Source organism: Paramisgurnus dabryanus, chromosome 13 (assembly GCF_030506205.2).
Source record: "Paramisgurnus dabryanus chromosome 13, PD_genome_1.1, whole genome shotgun sequence".
Classification (NCBI taxonomy): Eukaryota; Metazoa; Chordata; class Actinopteri; order Cypriniformes; family Cobitidae; genus Paramisgurnus; species Paramisgurnus dabryanus.
Window position 1 is genome coordinate 21,843,688 of NC_133349.1, and position 17,614 is coordinate 21,861,301.

A 17,614-nucleotide genomic window follows, 5' to 3' on the forward strand; every position below is an offset into this window, starting at 1 on the left:
AATCTCCACAGCAGTCTGTTTGCCCAAGAACCTTTAATCACCAAATCCAGGAGACGTAGATACCTGGGAAAGGGTTTGAACGAGCAAATACGGATTTCTATGCAGCGTTCTTTGAAGCTGTCAGTATACTCTTGCAACATGCTTTCAGAAATCTGTTTTCGAATGAGGGTATTGTGTTCGTCCTCATTATTTACAGCTCACAAGCAGACATTCAGCATCTTGACATTGTTGGCATTTACTTTCTAAATTGTATTTCACATTCATTTTTTCTCACGGTGTGCAGAAACTAAGCTGGCACAACTCTTTCCTCTGTATTTGTGAGGGGGGGGGGTTACTGTAAATGAAAAAAATTTGATGCGTGCAAATATTTTTTCCCATTCATATGAATCAAAACAGCTGCATAGTTCCCAGATTTAAATGGCAGAGGCTTTAAAAGTGTATTTCTATCGTGAGACATCAATCATAGATCATAAATGACACATACAGTATTGAGAGTTCAGGACTGAATGTGGTGTACTGTAGATGTCCATGAGAATGGAGATTTCCCCCCAACTGGAAACCCAGAAGATTTTCGATCATCAGGTTGGTGCGAGATGGTCTATTTTTGGGTCTTACCTCTTCCCCTAAACACATTTTTTTCCAATAGTATTCACTTATATTTCTTCTCTTTTTTCTTTGTGTCATTATGGTTTCTTTATGTTGTGTAGCTGACTTGTCTTGACTCTGGCATGATTAGTCAATGTTGTGTTATTGTCTTTCATTGGGCATGTGTGATGTTTGGGTGTGGTGATTTCTCAAAGGGCTTACACACACAGTTTAGGGTGAGAGATGTTACTTTTACAAATAAATCTTTGGAATTTAATGATGAAGCTTTAATCAGTTGGGTCCATAATTACACTGTCAAAAAAATGGTCAAAAAATAGTCCCACGCTGTCACTAGGATAGTATCCGTTAAAAAGGCCCAACATTTTAGTTATTAATATGCACTCTTTGGTACCAATGTGCACCTCTGAGGTACTAATATGAACTCTTTAATTGCAAAGGAGTACCTTTTAAAACAGTACTGCCCTAGTGACAGCTAGGGACCATTTTTGACCATTTGTTCTGACAGTGTATACTTATGTTTTTTTGTATTGTCATCTTGACTGTCACTGGTATCTTTATAAAGCTTTAAAATAATATACATTATTTGATCCTTTCTGGGCTTTTAAAGTCAAATTCTCTTCTCATACACTCCTGCCATTTCTATTGAGTCAATAGCCTGTTTGATTTACTTTCTTTTTTGCATTTTGATAGATGTGTAATATTTAACCACACGGCCTTTCCAAAAATCATTACAGATCACCTAGAAATGAACCAAAACTGCTATTACAAATCCAATATAAACAATAGAGAGAGAGAGAGAAAGAGAATATGACTTGAAACTTACCTTTTCTCAGTCTTTTATCAAAATAATTACACCTTTCATTTGGATAATGATCTTTTTCATAATGCACTTTTGCACAGTTTATTAATGTGAACTATTTCCTTGCAGTTCAAGGTCCAAGAAGACTTCGATTTAAAGTTCTCACTGCAGGCAAGCTACTTGTCACATGGAAGGAACCAAGGGGAGATTATGATGGCTACAGATTTATTTATAATAGTGAACCAGGTAAGAAGCAATGTGTCGCCAATTCATATCGTATTGCAGTAATACTATATCACACGCTGTCAGATACTGGTCAAAATGTATGCATTTACTGTATATGAAGATAAATTCACATTTATGCATTTGGCAGATGCTTTTATCCAAGGAAATGCACACATTTTTCATCAGTATGTGTGTTCCCTGGATTCAAACCCATGACCTTTTGCACTGCTAACACAATGCTCTACCATTGAGCTACAGAAGCACCTGTAGAAATTAGAAACTTGCCTGTCATGTGAATTTAAGTATATTATTAATGTCCCCCATATCATTTTATCACTTAAATCTCATCTTTGAGCATCATAATAGCATATGCAAAAGTTTTGCCTGTGACAGTAATTTCTTCATAGCCGTCCTTGCCTCATTTAATATACGCAAATCTATTAATGTGCAAATGAGTCCCCGCCTCTACTCTTGTAAAGCACTTTGGATGGCCATGTGTCTGTTGAATGCGCTTTATATATAAATGAAAAAAAAAAAAACTATTTTACTTGATCACACAGCTCGGACCATGGATATGATTATGCGAATTAGCCCACGCCTCCAATATTTCACACCACCTCAGATCATGGATATATAAGTAAATAGATGTAGCATTCGGCAGTTTCAGACACATAACTGCTAAGTCCGGTTTCACATAGAGGCTGTTTACACTTGGCATTAATGCGTTTTCGTCGATCGGATCACAAGTGGACGACGTTAATGCCAGGTGTAAACGGTGTTCAAAACGTTTTGAACGCGTCCACTTTCGACCACTTTCAAAGGTAGTCGAAACCACTTTCGATCGGATCGCTTTGGAGTTGCGGGACGCATGTGGTTGAATGTGTTCGAATAGCCACACGCGACCGCCTTCTCTCCGCCCATTTATCTAATCTGAGGTATTAAACACAAGTTTTACGTCTTTTTTTGACTTCTGGCGTGAAAATACGGTGAATAGCGCTATTTTTAGCCTTTCATTGATAAAAAAAGCGGCTGATCTCCGTAGTTTCGTTTTGAAAGCGTGTGAAAGTTGCGCGATCCTATTTCATCAATTGCGCTGAAAATTCAGAGAAAGCTCCAACATATAAACGTACAAAACACTGTGCAGCATGTATACTTGCTAAACAAGCAGCGGACTCCGACATAATATTAGTTTGCGTCCATATAAACTCATAATTACTCCCGCTCGCGTTTGAATGACAGCAGAGAGACTCGCCCACCGTCTCACGGACCGTCCCCTCACAGTATTCAGGACAGAAGCGGTCGAAAGTGGACAAAAGAGACGGATTTAAATACCAGGTGTAAACGTAATGTGTCTCTCTCGTCCACTTGTGATCCGATCGATGAAAAGAAATCTTAATACCAAGTGTAAACAGCCCCATACTTGGCAATGGTGTAGAATGATGAATTTAAACATGGTTTGTCATAGCATATTAAAAACACCACATAGACATATAAACAACAATAAAAGCTTTATTTTCACCACAGGAGGACTTTAATGTCTTTACTACAGTCTGTTTTATTTTTAGCCCTCGGTTTGGTCCTAAAATATGTTCAGAGGAAGAATTACACTTTCAACAGATGTGATTATTAACCTTGCCAAGTCTAAGGATTTGTTTCCACACATATTTGACAATAGTCCCCATCTTGGCTTTGATATGGCTCATGATACAGCAACACAGAAACCCAAGGGTCACTCCTCAGTTTTATACAGACGAAGTGGTTTAGTTAAACTCACCGCATTTGTTAAATGCTCACAAACCCTATGCTGAGGCAACAATGAGCCTTGTCTAAACTCGCTATTTCTTGTGCATTCCTGGGCTCGGTGACTATTAGACCTGTTTTCAGGCATTTATCAGCCAGTTAGACGGCCCCAGCAGATGGGAAGAGCACTTGGTTTAATTATAGCAGCTCATTTGCTGTGTTTCTGTGTCCAAAGTGGCATTTATCGGCATGATAATTTTCCCTGTTGGCCTGAATTGAAGTATTAAATGTGATGGAGCTGGGCTAAATGAGGGCAGGTGATGGTCTCCATCAGTCAGTGATAGGGGGTCAATGCTGTTCTTTTGTGATTGAGGTGAGGAATGTCTAGCTATGGTACACAGTCAGAATGAAGGGGAGGGGGGGGGGGGGTCAAACTGAGATTATCAGCAGATCTAACCGCCTTTGTTATCAGATGCTAGCTGTGCGAGGGTTTAATTATTTGTTATTATATTTCTATAGGGTATATTTATTTGTTCTATGGAAACAGAAATTGGGTATTAACACATTTGTGACCCCGTCTGTAAAATCCAGGCTAAAGATTTATTATCAAATAAAGAGTTTAGGAGCATTAAAATGTGATTTCAATCATTGATTTTAATCTTTGACATGGCCTTACTCAGTCATTTTAAAGATGTCATGGTTATATTTCCACACAACGTTCATAGCATTATTTAGGATGATTTTATAAACAATAAATCACAAAAAATGACCTTAGCCTGGTTTTCACAAGTTTTTTAATTTACGAAGGTGTTGTAAATAAAACCCGTGACCCAGTCTGTGAAAACCAAGCTAAAGACATTTATCGATTTCCATGCATTGGAAAGTACAAGCTTTTCTGTTATGCTTTCTTTATGAGTTAACCTAAGCTGCCAACTCTGCTGAGCAAAATAAACACACTTGAGCTCAAATCACAAATTGATTTCATACCCATTTTTAGTCGTTGTACATATTTTCCCCTCCAAAGCCTGCTGCCACAGGTTTGTCAGACATCAAAGCAGTAAGGCAGACGTTCACTTACAGTACAACAAAGTGAATCTGTCCTTTGGTCTCGTATGAACAAATGAGAATTCGGTATCTCTTCATGTCGTCAGGACGGGTGACAGTTTGCTGTCTGCAGCAATCTTCTTTTACTTTTCTATGAAGCGTGATGTGCAAAGTCATCAGTAATCTGTGGCTCCCCATCTGCTCTAAACCTAACCCCAATCACGCTCCTGTGGCTGCTGAGCAAGCAACTTTCACTCCCCTTCAATTGATCTCTCTGTAAGCCACAAGGATTTTAATCAGGATCATTGGTCAGGGATCTAAATTGCAGGGGCAGGCTTGTTTGTCAGGTTCAGGGACTACAACACTGCTCAGGTATAACCGATTCAAACGCAAGAAAGTTCAACTCTTTGGGAATTTGGTGGCACTTTTAATGCAATAATATGCTTTGAATTTCAAACTGGTCTGTCAAGGACGTTTTTTTTTTTATCGGCCCTCCCTTGCAGTGCACAAAATTACAAAAGCAGACATTTTTAGAAGTTTTATTTCGAGTCTTTTTTTGGAACAGACCATTAGTCACTGTCGATACTCATGAAGTTGTTTGCTGCAGAAAGGACATAAAGCTTCCACCCACAAATTGTAACTTGTACATCACACAACTCATTAGGCAAGTACTACTACAGTAGTTCACTGACCTAATACGTGAAGAAAAGTGCAGACAATCTACTATGGACCGAATGTTCTTTGTGGTATTTTGGAGATTATGTGCTTTCCATTCAATTTGAAAGGCTTTTGTATTATGGACAAATGTGACCCTGGACCTCAAAACCAGTCATAAGTAGCATGGGTATATTTATAGCAATAGCAAAAAAAAAATGTTTAAATGCAAAAATCATTATTAAGTAAATATCCATGAATATTCAGACTGAAAATATATCTGAATATATTTGTCATTAGAAATATGCATTGCTAGAACCTCATTAGGAAAACATTAGTTGATTTTCTCAATATTTAGATTTTTTTGCACCTTTATGGCACTTTTCCAATGAGTAGTACCCTACGGTTTGGTTTAGTTTGGGTCGGGTCAGCTTACTTTTGGGAGCTTTTCCACTGGGTGCAGTATTTAGTACCCAATACTTTTTTTAGTACCACATAGATAGGGTCTACAACAACGCTCTCACTTGTTTGATGTCACAGCAGTAGGCAGCGCAAATATAACAACTGGCCTATAATCCCTCCCACTTGTGTTAATAAACTCAATGGAAAAGCTAACCAAGCCAAAGTGAGGTGAGGTGACCCGACCTGACCCAAACCAAAACGTGGAGTACTATGCAATGGAAAAGTTCCATTATATTGCAGATTTTCATCTACCAATGGAAGGCATATTTATTCAGCTTTATGTATAAATCTCAATTTCCAAAAATTTAATATGTGGTCTCAAATAGTAATACAATTTATTACTTTCAATCCAGCTTAAGCAGGCATTAAATGTGCTGGTGTATCACTGTGCCATTTATATTTAACCATTTCCCTGCCATTGACGAGTTATTTTGTCAATTAAGAGAAAACGCTTCGTTGCCAATGACGAAAATTTCGAGCTTTCCGCAATACTGCTATTATCCACTTACGCAACTTATACGACCCGGAAGTAACGCCTCACGTGAAAGAGAAAGAACTCTGTGTATGTTTTAAAGATTGCTCTGCATCTGAAATCATTCAAAAGTCCTTCACAAAATTTGAATTATCTCAGCTTTTTTTAAGAAACCTACCCATATTTAAGAGGTAATAAAAAGATAACTAATGAAGGTATGATGAAACTTTTTTTGTTTGTTTGTTTGAAAGCAGGGGGTCTGTTATTTCATTTGATATAATGAAAGAGTTAAATGACTTGTTATTGTTCTTGGTGCAATGTCTTTATTCTATGATTATTTTTTACAAAAGTGCTGTCTGTCTCATTCAACAGCTAATTAAGGGTGTTTTCACATATACACTGTTTAGGTCGGCCCAAATGACGTGTCGCTCCGAGTACGGTGCGTTTGGGTCAGTGTGAACACAACAGCCGCACTCGGGTGCGCACTAAACGGTCGCTCCGAGACCGCTCTAAACAGGTGGTCTCGGAGCGGCTGTTGCCGAACTCTGGGGTGACCCACCTGTGGTGTAAACACTGCTGGACCTCGGGCCGAACCAAATACAGGAAGTTCTCCACATGTTTGAGCCACTGGGCTTCCGTTGTGACGTGAGCCGGGTGTTATATTGTGGGTTAACAACAAACAAGCCAATCCTGGTCCGTTGCATAGAGATTCGGTGTCTCCTTTACGTTTGAGCTGATGATTTTATAAATGCATAGCTGTCCTCCACACACAAATAGTGACATTACGGGCTTTTTAGCAAACGGCTCCGTGAGAAAGGCTTTAATAGAACAGCTACGCAATTTCGCGTTAAAGCAAAGAAACTTCGCAAAGATGTGCATCGTTTATCTCCACATCTTGATAACTGCTCTCTCTCTGTCAAGCTGGTTGTCGTGGAAATGTGGGGGTGGTCATGAGACGGTAAGAGCTGCCAGAGACCAATGACAGCGCTGACCGTTGTCACATGGTGTACGGTGCGGCATTTCGAGTAAAGTAAAAAATATATATATGTGAACACGGACCGCACTTACTGAAAAATGATACAATGTATTTTGGTGCGCTCCGAGGCCGCACCATGGTGCGCACCAACATATGTGAAAACAACCTTAAAAATACCTGTACTGCACAAGTGTAGTGATGCTGCACAGTCACTTTAAAACACTGTATTCTAGATCCCGGTGGCCTAGTATTCATCCTAGTACTCAGAGTTGGCCTGCTAGAAGTAAATTGTTCTGCATATTTTTGGAGAAATGGATGATAAAACAGACAGCGCATGCAAAAAACCAACACAATAATTTTTAGTGATTCCCTGCTGTATAACTGTTACTGTACTATGAATGTTTCCACTGTGATCCCTGTGGAGTATTATTCCTCTCTGAGATTACAACTACACTAAATACTTGACATTGACACTGAGACTGAAGAAACGGTTTCAATAGGTTTCTGAACAGAAATAGAAATGAGACAGCGCATACTAATCATCCTCTTTCTGATTTGTATCCGATGACAGGTGGGGAAGCGAGCGAGTTGCCAATAGCGAGAGGAGAGAATAAAGCTGTGATAAAAGATTTTAATCCCAAGAAGGAGTATTCAGTCAAAGTTATAGCTGTGAGAGGAAACCAACACAGCAGAGCACTTCAGGGAAAATATGCTGGTATGAAAAACACATTTTCTTTAAAGCAACTGTTTGCTAGTGTACACATTTTGTTTGATTGAACCCTGCTTTTTGTTTTGGAAAACACTGTATTACATAGTTTTGTAATCTTAATAAAAAATTTAATATATTATAATCTTACATGGTTAAGATTAGCAATTAATTATTTAAAATACTTCCTATTACATAGGCTACTGACATTCAAATGTATGCAATAAAATTGTTTGATCTCTGAAGTAGAAAAGTAAGGGAGAGCAGGGGAGAAAGTACAATTTTTCAGAAAACTTAATTCCACCAGGTGTAATTTCATAGTATAATTTCACTTTGAACATAAGTAGCGCATTGTTACCTTTGACCCTGTCAGATGGGATGAAAGTAACACACAGGTGGGTCAAAAGTAACACAACAGAACCAGATAGATTTTTGTGTTACACTTGTTTTTAGTAAAAATACATGACTATGACCTTGTTAATATGTAGCTACAAACATACAGTAATTTGTTGTTTATCTCTGCAAAAAAAGAATGACAACATTTTCATTTTAAATGTTAGTTTTATCAAATATTTCAAAAGCAACCTGACAGTACAAACTTGTTGAGAATAAAACCTTTTAAACAGTTCGAACACTATGTTCAAGTACTAAAATTTAATGAAATTAGAATAATTAAAATTTTTAACGTAATGCAACAGTATTAGCAGCGGGACAAAAGTAACAAGTGCTGTTTTCGTCCTGACAGGAACTCCTCACATTCAAACCTGATTTACTTTTATTTTGAAAAACTTTGAGAAGGCAAACTTCAGGATGTGCTAAATAACCTGTATATTGATCAGTACTTTAACACGTGAAACCAAAAACACAACGCGTAATAAGAAAAAAATGACCACTTTAGGAATTTACTTATCATGGTTGAAAACATCTTTCTGGACCTACATGCCCAAAATCGTCATGAAATAATGCGATATTTGTAAGCTATGTCAAGGGTTGCGTGCTAAAGATGCTGTCATAGTCTGGGATGCAAATTTTATTTGGACTCTGCGAAAATCGCTTTATTACTTTCGTCCTGCGTTACTTTCGCCAGGTTCTCCCCTAGTTGTTTAGCCAATGGCGTTTCTCAAATATGAGCTTGCTCGTGTACTTTAATATCATATTGTATGCCGACTAGCCTGCGTAGCTATTCCTTAAGTCGAACTCACCAAAACGTTTATCTTATTTTAAGTTGTAAATATTTATCTTTTAATGATGTTGCTTAATTTGTGCTCAGATACCAAGAGTTTGCCGATCTTAATTTTTGTCATTTAGAAAATTTACATTTGGACGGATGTAACAACTTTACAGCATGCTAGCGTTTGGGAATCACTCAGTAAACAGATATGATGAGAGGGCAATTCCTACAAAATAAACTTTGCACCGCAGAAATGCTCAAGGTGAACCTGCAAAGGGGAGCTGAAGCATCTTCACGTGTCTGTTACCGCAAGTTGCGCGAGCCCATTCGTCTGCCCCTCGCATCAATATTTACATTCGCTACCTACTGTACATTGTTGGTGATGGAGATTTATGTGTTAATACAATCATACCGCCTCTTTGTGGGATTAAATGTCACATTCTTTCTGATCCCATTTTTAAAACCTAGGTAGTGTGTAATATTGCTATAATAGCATACATAATACCTGTAAAATGATAAAGCTCAAAGTTGCCAGGCGATATATTTTCTTTAAAGCCCACGTAACACACGCTGTTTCTGCATTTCTGATGTTAATCTAAAGTACCTATAGAGTACTATGACATCCTTTATATCTCCAAAGAGTCTTTAGTTTAATCAGATTTATAAAAGAAAGATGAGCTTTACCGAATCTTTCCGATAACATACGAAACAATGAAGAAGGAGGAGTTACTACTGAGGGTGGAGCGAGTACGAGTCATGCAACACTATACAACACTTATAACTTATGATTCACTACATGTTCGTGTCATTCATATAATATGCACGCGCATATTTCCAACATAAGACAGAAGTCTTACTTACCGCATACAACTCGTGACCCGGTTGGGAAAATCCACCGCATCAAACACACACGCAAAACTCTGCTGCTACCCCGGATAATAAACTATATCCATTGTTTTCATAAGGCTGGATTTCTTCTCCTTACATCCAAAAACACACTTCTTCATTCATGCCGGTGTCAAGTTTTAAAATTAAACAAAGCTGTCGCGTGATGTGAATGTTTGTATGTTCTAGAGTCTCCCGCTGATTGACGGGTGTGTGTGGTTCCCTTTCAATACGGTTCACTTCGCATTGCGTCAGTTTGCTGACGCTATGGGGGAAACTCCTGTTTACTCCGTGATTGAAGCCTATTGGTTAACGTCTGTAGAAAATACAGACCAATGACGTTTGAGCCCGCGCGGGGGCGTGGCACACGTCCCTATATAAGCCGGTGAAATACGTCAAGAGCTCATTACTTTTCTCCTTCAGCGCGAACCTTCTCGCTGCTCCGAAGAAGAAGCCCTTACTCGCCGTCGATCCAAGCACTGCAGCGGACTACAACACACCAGCGTGTTCCCCTGCCGCTTTCCGGTGAGACTAAAAAGAGTTATCTAAAAGAGCAGAAGCGCGTTGAGATAATGTCGCTTCGGCATTGCGGCTCCTGCCGAGCCCCTTTGCCTGTGGAGGATTTCCACAAGGAGTGCGTCATCTGTCTGGGTCCTGCCCACGCCGAGGCCGTACTCGCTGAGGCGGGCTGCGCCCACTGCGAGCTCCTTCCTATCGCGGTGCTGCGCTCCCGCCTCGAGATCTTTAAACGGAAGGCTTCCCGTGCTCTCCCGCCTAAACAGCAGCGGAGCCGTGAAGCTGGAAGACGCCCTGAGACCGAGTCCACGCCGGCTCATCCCCCGCGTGCTCTGTCTCCCCGCCGTCACCCTGTCACCTTCGCCCATGAGGACCTACGCCCCCTGCCGAGTGCTAGCGGCATGGTTTCCTTTGGGTCCGGTGACAACTTGGAAGTGATGTCATCCTCTGAGGAGTTAGAGGATTGGGCGGCTTCGGATGACGACGCCCACGGAGCCGCCGCTGATGAACCTACCGAGTCGCGTCCTCACGACTCTGAGCTCATCCGCATCTTGACGCAAGCTACGGCGGAGCTCAACATTAAGTGGTCGCCGCCGTCAGAGCCTCAACTCAGCCGGTTGGACGAATGGTTTCTGCAGCCCGGGCGCCGTCAATCGTCCCGCCAACGGCAGGCGCCGTTTTTCCCTGAGGTTCACCAGGAGCTCACCAAATCTTGGCGTGCTCCCCACTCCACCCGAGCTCAGAGCGCCGTCTCCCACGTCCTCTCCGTAGTGGACGGCGCCGACGAACACGGCTACTCCAAGATGCCGCCGCTCGAGGAAACTGTCGCCGCCCATCTCTGCCCGTCTTCAGCCGGCGGATGGAGGGCGAAGTTGAACCACCCATCAAAGCCCTGTCGCCTGACATCGACCCTGGCGTCGAAATCCTACGCCGCCGACGGCCACGCTGCATCCGCTCTCCATACGATGGCGGTGCTGCAGGTATACCAGGCAAAACTCCTCCGTGACATGGACGAGGCAGGTCCGGACCCGTCGACCTTTCAGAACCTGCGCAGCGCGACTGATCTGGCCCTTCGCGCCACTAAAGTCGCCACTCAGGCTGTAGGAAGAGCCATGGCCAGCCTGGTTGTTCTGGAGAGACATCTGTGGCTGAACTTGACGGAGATAAAGGACACGGATCGGGTTGCCCTTCTTGACTCGCCCGTGTCACCGTCGGGGCTCTTCGGCTCCGCTGTGGAGGGGTTCACCCAGCGCTTCACTGAGGCACAGAAATCGTCGCAGGCTATGCGGCATTTTCTACCAAAACGATCTGCCTCAGCGTCTGAGACCGGCCGCCCAAAACCGCCGCCAGCTCAACGCCCTAAGCCAGCACCAGCTCAGCCCCAGCAGAGAGCTGAACCGGAGGTCAAGCGCCAGCGTCCTGCACGACCGGCTGGACCGCCTCGACGCCGCGGTCCCCGTCCTCGGATTACGCTGGACCCGACGCCGGCGCCGCCTCCCTGAAGAGAGTCTGAGGAGGAAAAGAGGCTCTGGTCCCGCTTCGGCCGGCCCGCCCTCGAAAGTTCTGCGTGTTTCAGTCCCCTCGGGCGCTGGACACACCCTCGCTGTAACAGCGAAACAAAAATTTTTACCTTTTCACAAAAAGAGCAAATTTCCTCCTCTGTACACACAAACACACACACACGGCTTAACGTCCATAAGCATATCGACGCTCGCCGTCAAATTTCACGTTTGGCAATCCACCCCCGGTATGCCGGGCTGGATTCTAAACGTAATCCAACACGGTTATTCACTTCAATTCGCCCGGAGACCACCCCGGTTTCGCGGCGTTCTCTACACCACTGTCCCAGACGATCGTGTACAGATCCTCAGGGAAGAGGTGTGTTCTTTATTACTAAAAGACGCGATAGAGACGGTCCCGGCGGATCAAAGCGAATCAGGCTTTTACAGTCGTTATTTTCTCGTTCCAAAGAAAGACGGCGGCCTCAGACCGATATTGGATCTACGCGTTTTGAATCGCGCTCTTGCCAAACGGCCGTTCAAAATGCTTACAGCCAGACGAATCATGGCGTTAATTCGACCGGGCGATTGGTTCATATCAGTGGATCTGAAAGACGCTTACTTTCACATTCCGATAGCGCCACGTCACAGGCCGTTCCTAAGATTCGCGTTCGACGGGACAGCATACCAGTACAAAGTTCTGCCCTTCGGATTATCTCTGGCACCACGCACATTTACCAAATGTGCGGATGCGGCTCTCGCCCCTCTCAGACAGAGCGGCATCCGCATATTGAATTACCTCGACGATTGGCTTATTCTAGCACAGTCAGAGAGGGAAATTACTGCGCACAAGACCGTTGTACTCCAGCATTTGGAGAATTTGGGGTTCAAAATCAACCTCCAGAAGAGTTTGCTCACCCCCACGCAGCGAATCGCGTTCTTAGGCACGACGCTCGACTCATTAAAGATGCGGGCATGGCTTACACAGGAACGCGCGCTCACGGTCAGACGCGAGGCGGCATCGTTCAAAGCGGGTTCACATCTCCCTCTCAAACGATTCCAAAAAATGCTGGGTCTGATGGCAGCAGCATCCCCACTAATACCGTTTGGAATGCTGTTCATGAGGCCGCTTCAGTTCTGGTTGAAAGCGAAAGTTCCGCCCCGTGCTTGGTTGTCGGGCCGCTTATTAATCAAAATCACGTACAGCTGCGTGAAAGCGCTTTCGATATGGACATCCCCTCACCTTTTCCTCTCGGGCACGGAGCTCGGCTCCGTGAGCAGGAGGAAAGTGGTGACTACGGATGCGTCTGCGACGGGTTGGGGCGCTCACTGCGACGGCGAGCTCGCCTTCGGTGCGTGGAACAACCAGTTGTCTCAGCTACATATCAACCACCTCGAGATGTGGGCGGTTATCTTGGCGCTACGACACTTTCGACCGAAACTCCAACATCAACACGTTCTGGTGCGGTCGGACAGTATGACGGTGGTTTCGTTCATAAACCACCAAGGAGGGCTGAGATCTCGCTCCCTATCCAGGCTGGCGAAACGGCTTTTATTATGGGCTCACGCGAACGTACGTTCGTTAAAGGCGACTCACGTACCGGGTGTAGCCAATACGGGTGCAGACATTCTCTCGCGCAACGGTCCGCCGCCGGGAGAATGGAGACTGCATCCTCAGACGGTCGAGAGAATATGGACCGTCTTCGGCCGGGCGGAGATCGATCTGTTTGCATCAGACGAGAACGCGCATTGCCCGATCTTCTTCTCGAGACATCACGATGCCCTGTCGCAAGCATGGCCGGCGTGTCTTCTGTATGCTTTTCCTCCGGTGGCTCTGTTACCACAGGTCCTTCAGAGGATAAGAGAGACGAAATGCGCGATAATTCTGGTCGCCCCGTTTTGGCACAATCAACCGTGGCTCCCCGACCTATGGCAGCTGAAAACATCAGCACCATGGCCAGTACCGCTGAGGAAAGACCTCCTATCTCAGGCGAGAGGGACGATATGGCATCCACAGCCGGAGCTATGGAATCTACACGTTTGGTCTCTGAACGGCAACCATCACGCCTTTCAGGACGAGTGTTAAATACTCTAACTGAAGCTAGGGCCCCATCTACCAGGCGCCTTTACGCTCAAAAGTGGTCTATTTTTTCTGACTGGTGCACGACGAAAGACTTAAACCCAAACACCTGTGAAGTGGAGCATATTCTCTCCTTTCTGCAGGAAATGCTGGACAGCGGTCGCGCGCCCTCGACGCTTAAAGTGTATGTGGCGGCGATAACGGCGAATCACGCCCTTATCGCCGGTCGCACCGTGGGAAAACATGATCTCATCATTAAATTCCTCAGAGGCGCTCGCAGACTAAACCCACCGCGACCTAACACGGTCCCGTCTTGGGATCTGTCCACGGTCCTGAAAGCGCTGCGCGGTCCCCCTTTCGAGCCCCTCGAACAGGCTGACCTGCGCGCTCTCTCGTTTAAAACCGCTCTCCTCCTGGCGTTGGCATCGGTTAAACGAGTGGGCGATTTACACGCGTTTTCAATTGACCCGTCGTGTCTGGAATTCGGTCCTAACGATAGCAAAGTGATCCTTAGACCGAGAGCGGGATACATTCCTAAAGTTTTGACCACGCCATTTAGAGTTCAGGTGGTTTCACTTCTCGCCCTTCCGACGGCGGACGGCGAACAAACCCCGAACACGCTCTGCCCCGTCAGAGCGTTAAGAATATACACGGACCGTTCTGCCTCATACCGCAAGTCAGATCAGCTGTTCGTAAGCTTCGCGCAACATTCCTTAGGTATGCCGCTCACTAAACAGAGGCTATCTAAATGGATCGTCGAAGCCATTGCTTTGGCTTACGCCTCCCTGAATGAACATTGTCCAGTTGGTTTAAAAGCTCACTCCACGAGGGGTATGGCTTCATCTTGGGCTTGGTCTACGGGGATTTCTATCGTTGACATTTGTAACGCGGCCGGCTGGTCCTCGCCGTCTACGTTTGTCAGATTTTATAGCCTGGATGTCCCTGCCTTACAAGCACAGGTCTTATCGGCTTAATGATTCACGCGACTGCGTTTCTGTATGCCTTCACGGTGCGTTGTTAGCTCACCGTCATGGCTACCTATTAATAATTCATGCACAGCTCGCGGCGCGCTCAGAGAACCCGCCGTCTTGTGCTCTATTGTATATGCATCATGGTGCGTTTAGAAACTTCACTGTATGCGTATTACTGTCTCATATATGGTGCTTACACTTGCGCTCGCTAGAGCTATGTATATGCTGGGTTAGGGCCACATGCAGTGTCTCTCCGGTAAGGGCACCTCAGTCCGTTGTGTATGCACGGCGGGATGGGATTACGTTCCCCCATAGCGTCAGCAAACTGACGCAATGCGAAGTGAACCGTATTGAAAGGGAACGCTTAGGTTACTCACGTAACCCCGGTTCCCTGAAATAACGGGAACGAAGCATTGCGTCGCTGGCCGTGCTACAAACGTCTACGCAGCGAGTGTTATTTCGGCTGCGCGCTTCAGTCGAATAATAATGAGCTCTTGACGTATTTCACCGGCTTATATAGGGACGTGTGCCACGCCCCCGCGCGGGCTCAAACGTCATTGGTCTGTATTTTCTACAGACGTTAACCAATAGGCTTCAATCACGGAGTAAACAGGAGTTTCCCCCATAGCGTCAGCAAACTGACGCAATGCTTCGTTCCCGTTATTTCAGGGAACCGGGGTTACGTGAGTAACCTAAGCGTTTTCTGGGGGAATTGCCCATATAAAGAAGTGATACGTATAGAAAACCCCTGAAACGTCAGTTGGACCTGTAATCGAAAAAAACTTTACGAAACTTGTACGAACCATGACGAAGTGCATTCGGCACAGAAATACTCTGTAACACGTCCAACTGCTTTTTTGACACTTTGCCTACGTTTAGCATGAGGAAACAACTCTATAACTGTGTTAATAAGTCAAAATGCATAAAAAACCATTGAACCACCCCTTTAACAGAATTCCCCTTTCAAAGCCTACAGCGAACGACCAGTTTGGATTACAGTCCTCTACTTCCTGCTTTAATGACATTAGTAGAACAGTTGTTTGACAGTTGTTTGACTAAACAGGAATATGTCAGTCGCCAGCTAAGCTAACGGCAAGCTAAGCTGCTATCGAATCAAAACACACTAAACAAGCTACACAATCAAAACTCGTTACGTATTTCTGAAGGAGGGACTTCATAGAACAAGAAACACATCAGCCCGTTTTGAGGACAGTAAAAACAGCGCTATAGAGATAAATAAATTGTGTGAAAAATACCACGTTTTTTTACACGTGAAACATGAACACATGTTATATTGCGCACTGTAAACACAATCAAAGCTTCAAAAACACAGAAAGAAAGGGGGGCTTTAAACATTAAACACATTCAACACAGCCTATATCCCCCAGTCTCACCTTTTCTCGGGTGTCTCACCAATGAGTTATTGGTTTTGGTTTTTACACATTAATACGGTATGTGAGTGGCATAATATTTGAATATTTGCCTAATTCCTCACTTCTTTTCAACAGAAGACCAGAACAGTGATGGAGAGATCATTCAACCTCAAGTACTCAAAGAAGACAGTCTAGTTGAAGAGGCCAATGAGATCTCAGCAGGTACAGTAAAGAATGACCTCAGAATAAAACGGACTGAACAGAAGTCACAGCTATGTTTCATAAAACCTGTGTTTGTGAAATTTCTCCCTAATACAAATAGACAGTTGCTATTATAGAGTAAGATCATAGGCATAGTTGTGATTGAGCAAAAATTTATGAGAAATATAGTCTCTGACTTCATACTGTAATTTAAGACACTGATGAGATCTGAGTTCTGGAACTTTAGAGGAAACACATGAGACTACTGTCTTTACCTCAGGAGAAATTTCCGAGAATCAGGAAGCTTAAAAATATTTGCTGATTTTGCTCTATATTTTGTCTCAGTATTCACACTGCTTTCTAAGAGAAGACATTGAGATATAAAAGGTGATCTAAGTTGCATTTTTTTCTTCTTTACCTTTACCTTTACCTTTTCTTCTTGTCTTATACTGTATTTGTAATATTTTACTTCTCTCTCTCTCTCTCTCTCTCTCTCTCTCTCTCTCTCTCTCTCTCTCTCTCTCTCTCCCTCCCTCTCTCTTTCTCTAAAGTTTGATTACACAGAATTTATGATAAAAATTTATTTTATAAAATGTCATAAAACTTGGGGCCCCCTGACACCATCTAGCACCCCCCATTTTGAGAACCACTGCTGGAACTATAAGCGATATATGAATTTCAACCTATTTTCAGGTTAGGCTTATTATTGCTGTTTGTCCTGCGAGAGCTGCCCTCCTGTCAAGATATTTCAGCTATGGTGCTTTAAAATAAAGCATGCGAACTAAAACTATCTAAAGTTACAGGAGGGCGTCTCTCCACAGGTATCATAACTGTCAGTTTTCATGTCCCTTCAGGAAGTCAAAGATAAAAAATTCTCTTTGATGTCTCTCTGGGTACCCAAACCCATTTTCTACCATCAAAAGTCCAACATGATGGCCATCCATCCTAAAAAAAGTATTCATCGTGGATTTTTGACAGTAACGCAGTATTGCAAGATACTGTACACTTTAATAATAGTGTGTGTTTTGAGAGCAGACCAAATGGCTATGTAGGTTATGATTGAAAATGTAAGCTTATGGTTGACTGTAAAGAAGAGAAGGACCTCTGAGTTGGCTTTTTGCAGCTCAGAAAAGACACACACGCTTTGTTGATCTGTGACTGGGCTGCTAGGAGAAAAATGGTCTTGGGTTGAGCACTTACCTCTGTAGAACTGCAGCCTTTGTGCTATGTGGCC

The 17,614-nt window shown here is 43.6% G+C and overlaps 1 protein-coding gene across 3 annotated transcripts in view; it reads left to right on the forward strand.

The window, feature by feature from the left end:
• Nucleotides 1–17,614, forward strand: part of col14a1a (collagen, type XIV, alpha 1a) — a 143,583-nt gene that overhangs the window by 3,457 nt on the left and 122,512 nt on the right. For all 3 annotated transcript variants that reach the window (XM_073811637.1, XM_065261271.2, XM_065261272.2), the window contains exons 3-5: nt 1,535–1,651; nt 7,550–7,693; nt 16,315–16,401. In XM_073811637.1, the coding sequence (XP_073667738.1) occupies nt 1,535–1,651; nt 7,550–7,693; nt 16,315–16,401 (348 nt within the window). The remainder of the gene's footprint in view (nt 1–1,534; nt 1,652–7,549; nt 7,694–16,314; nt 16,402–17,614) is intronic.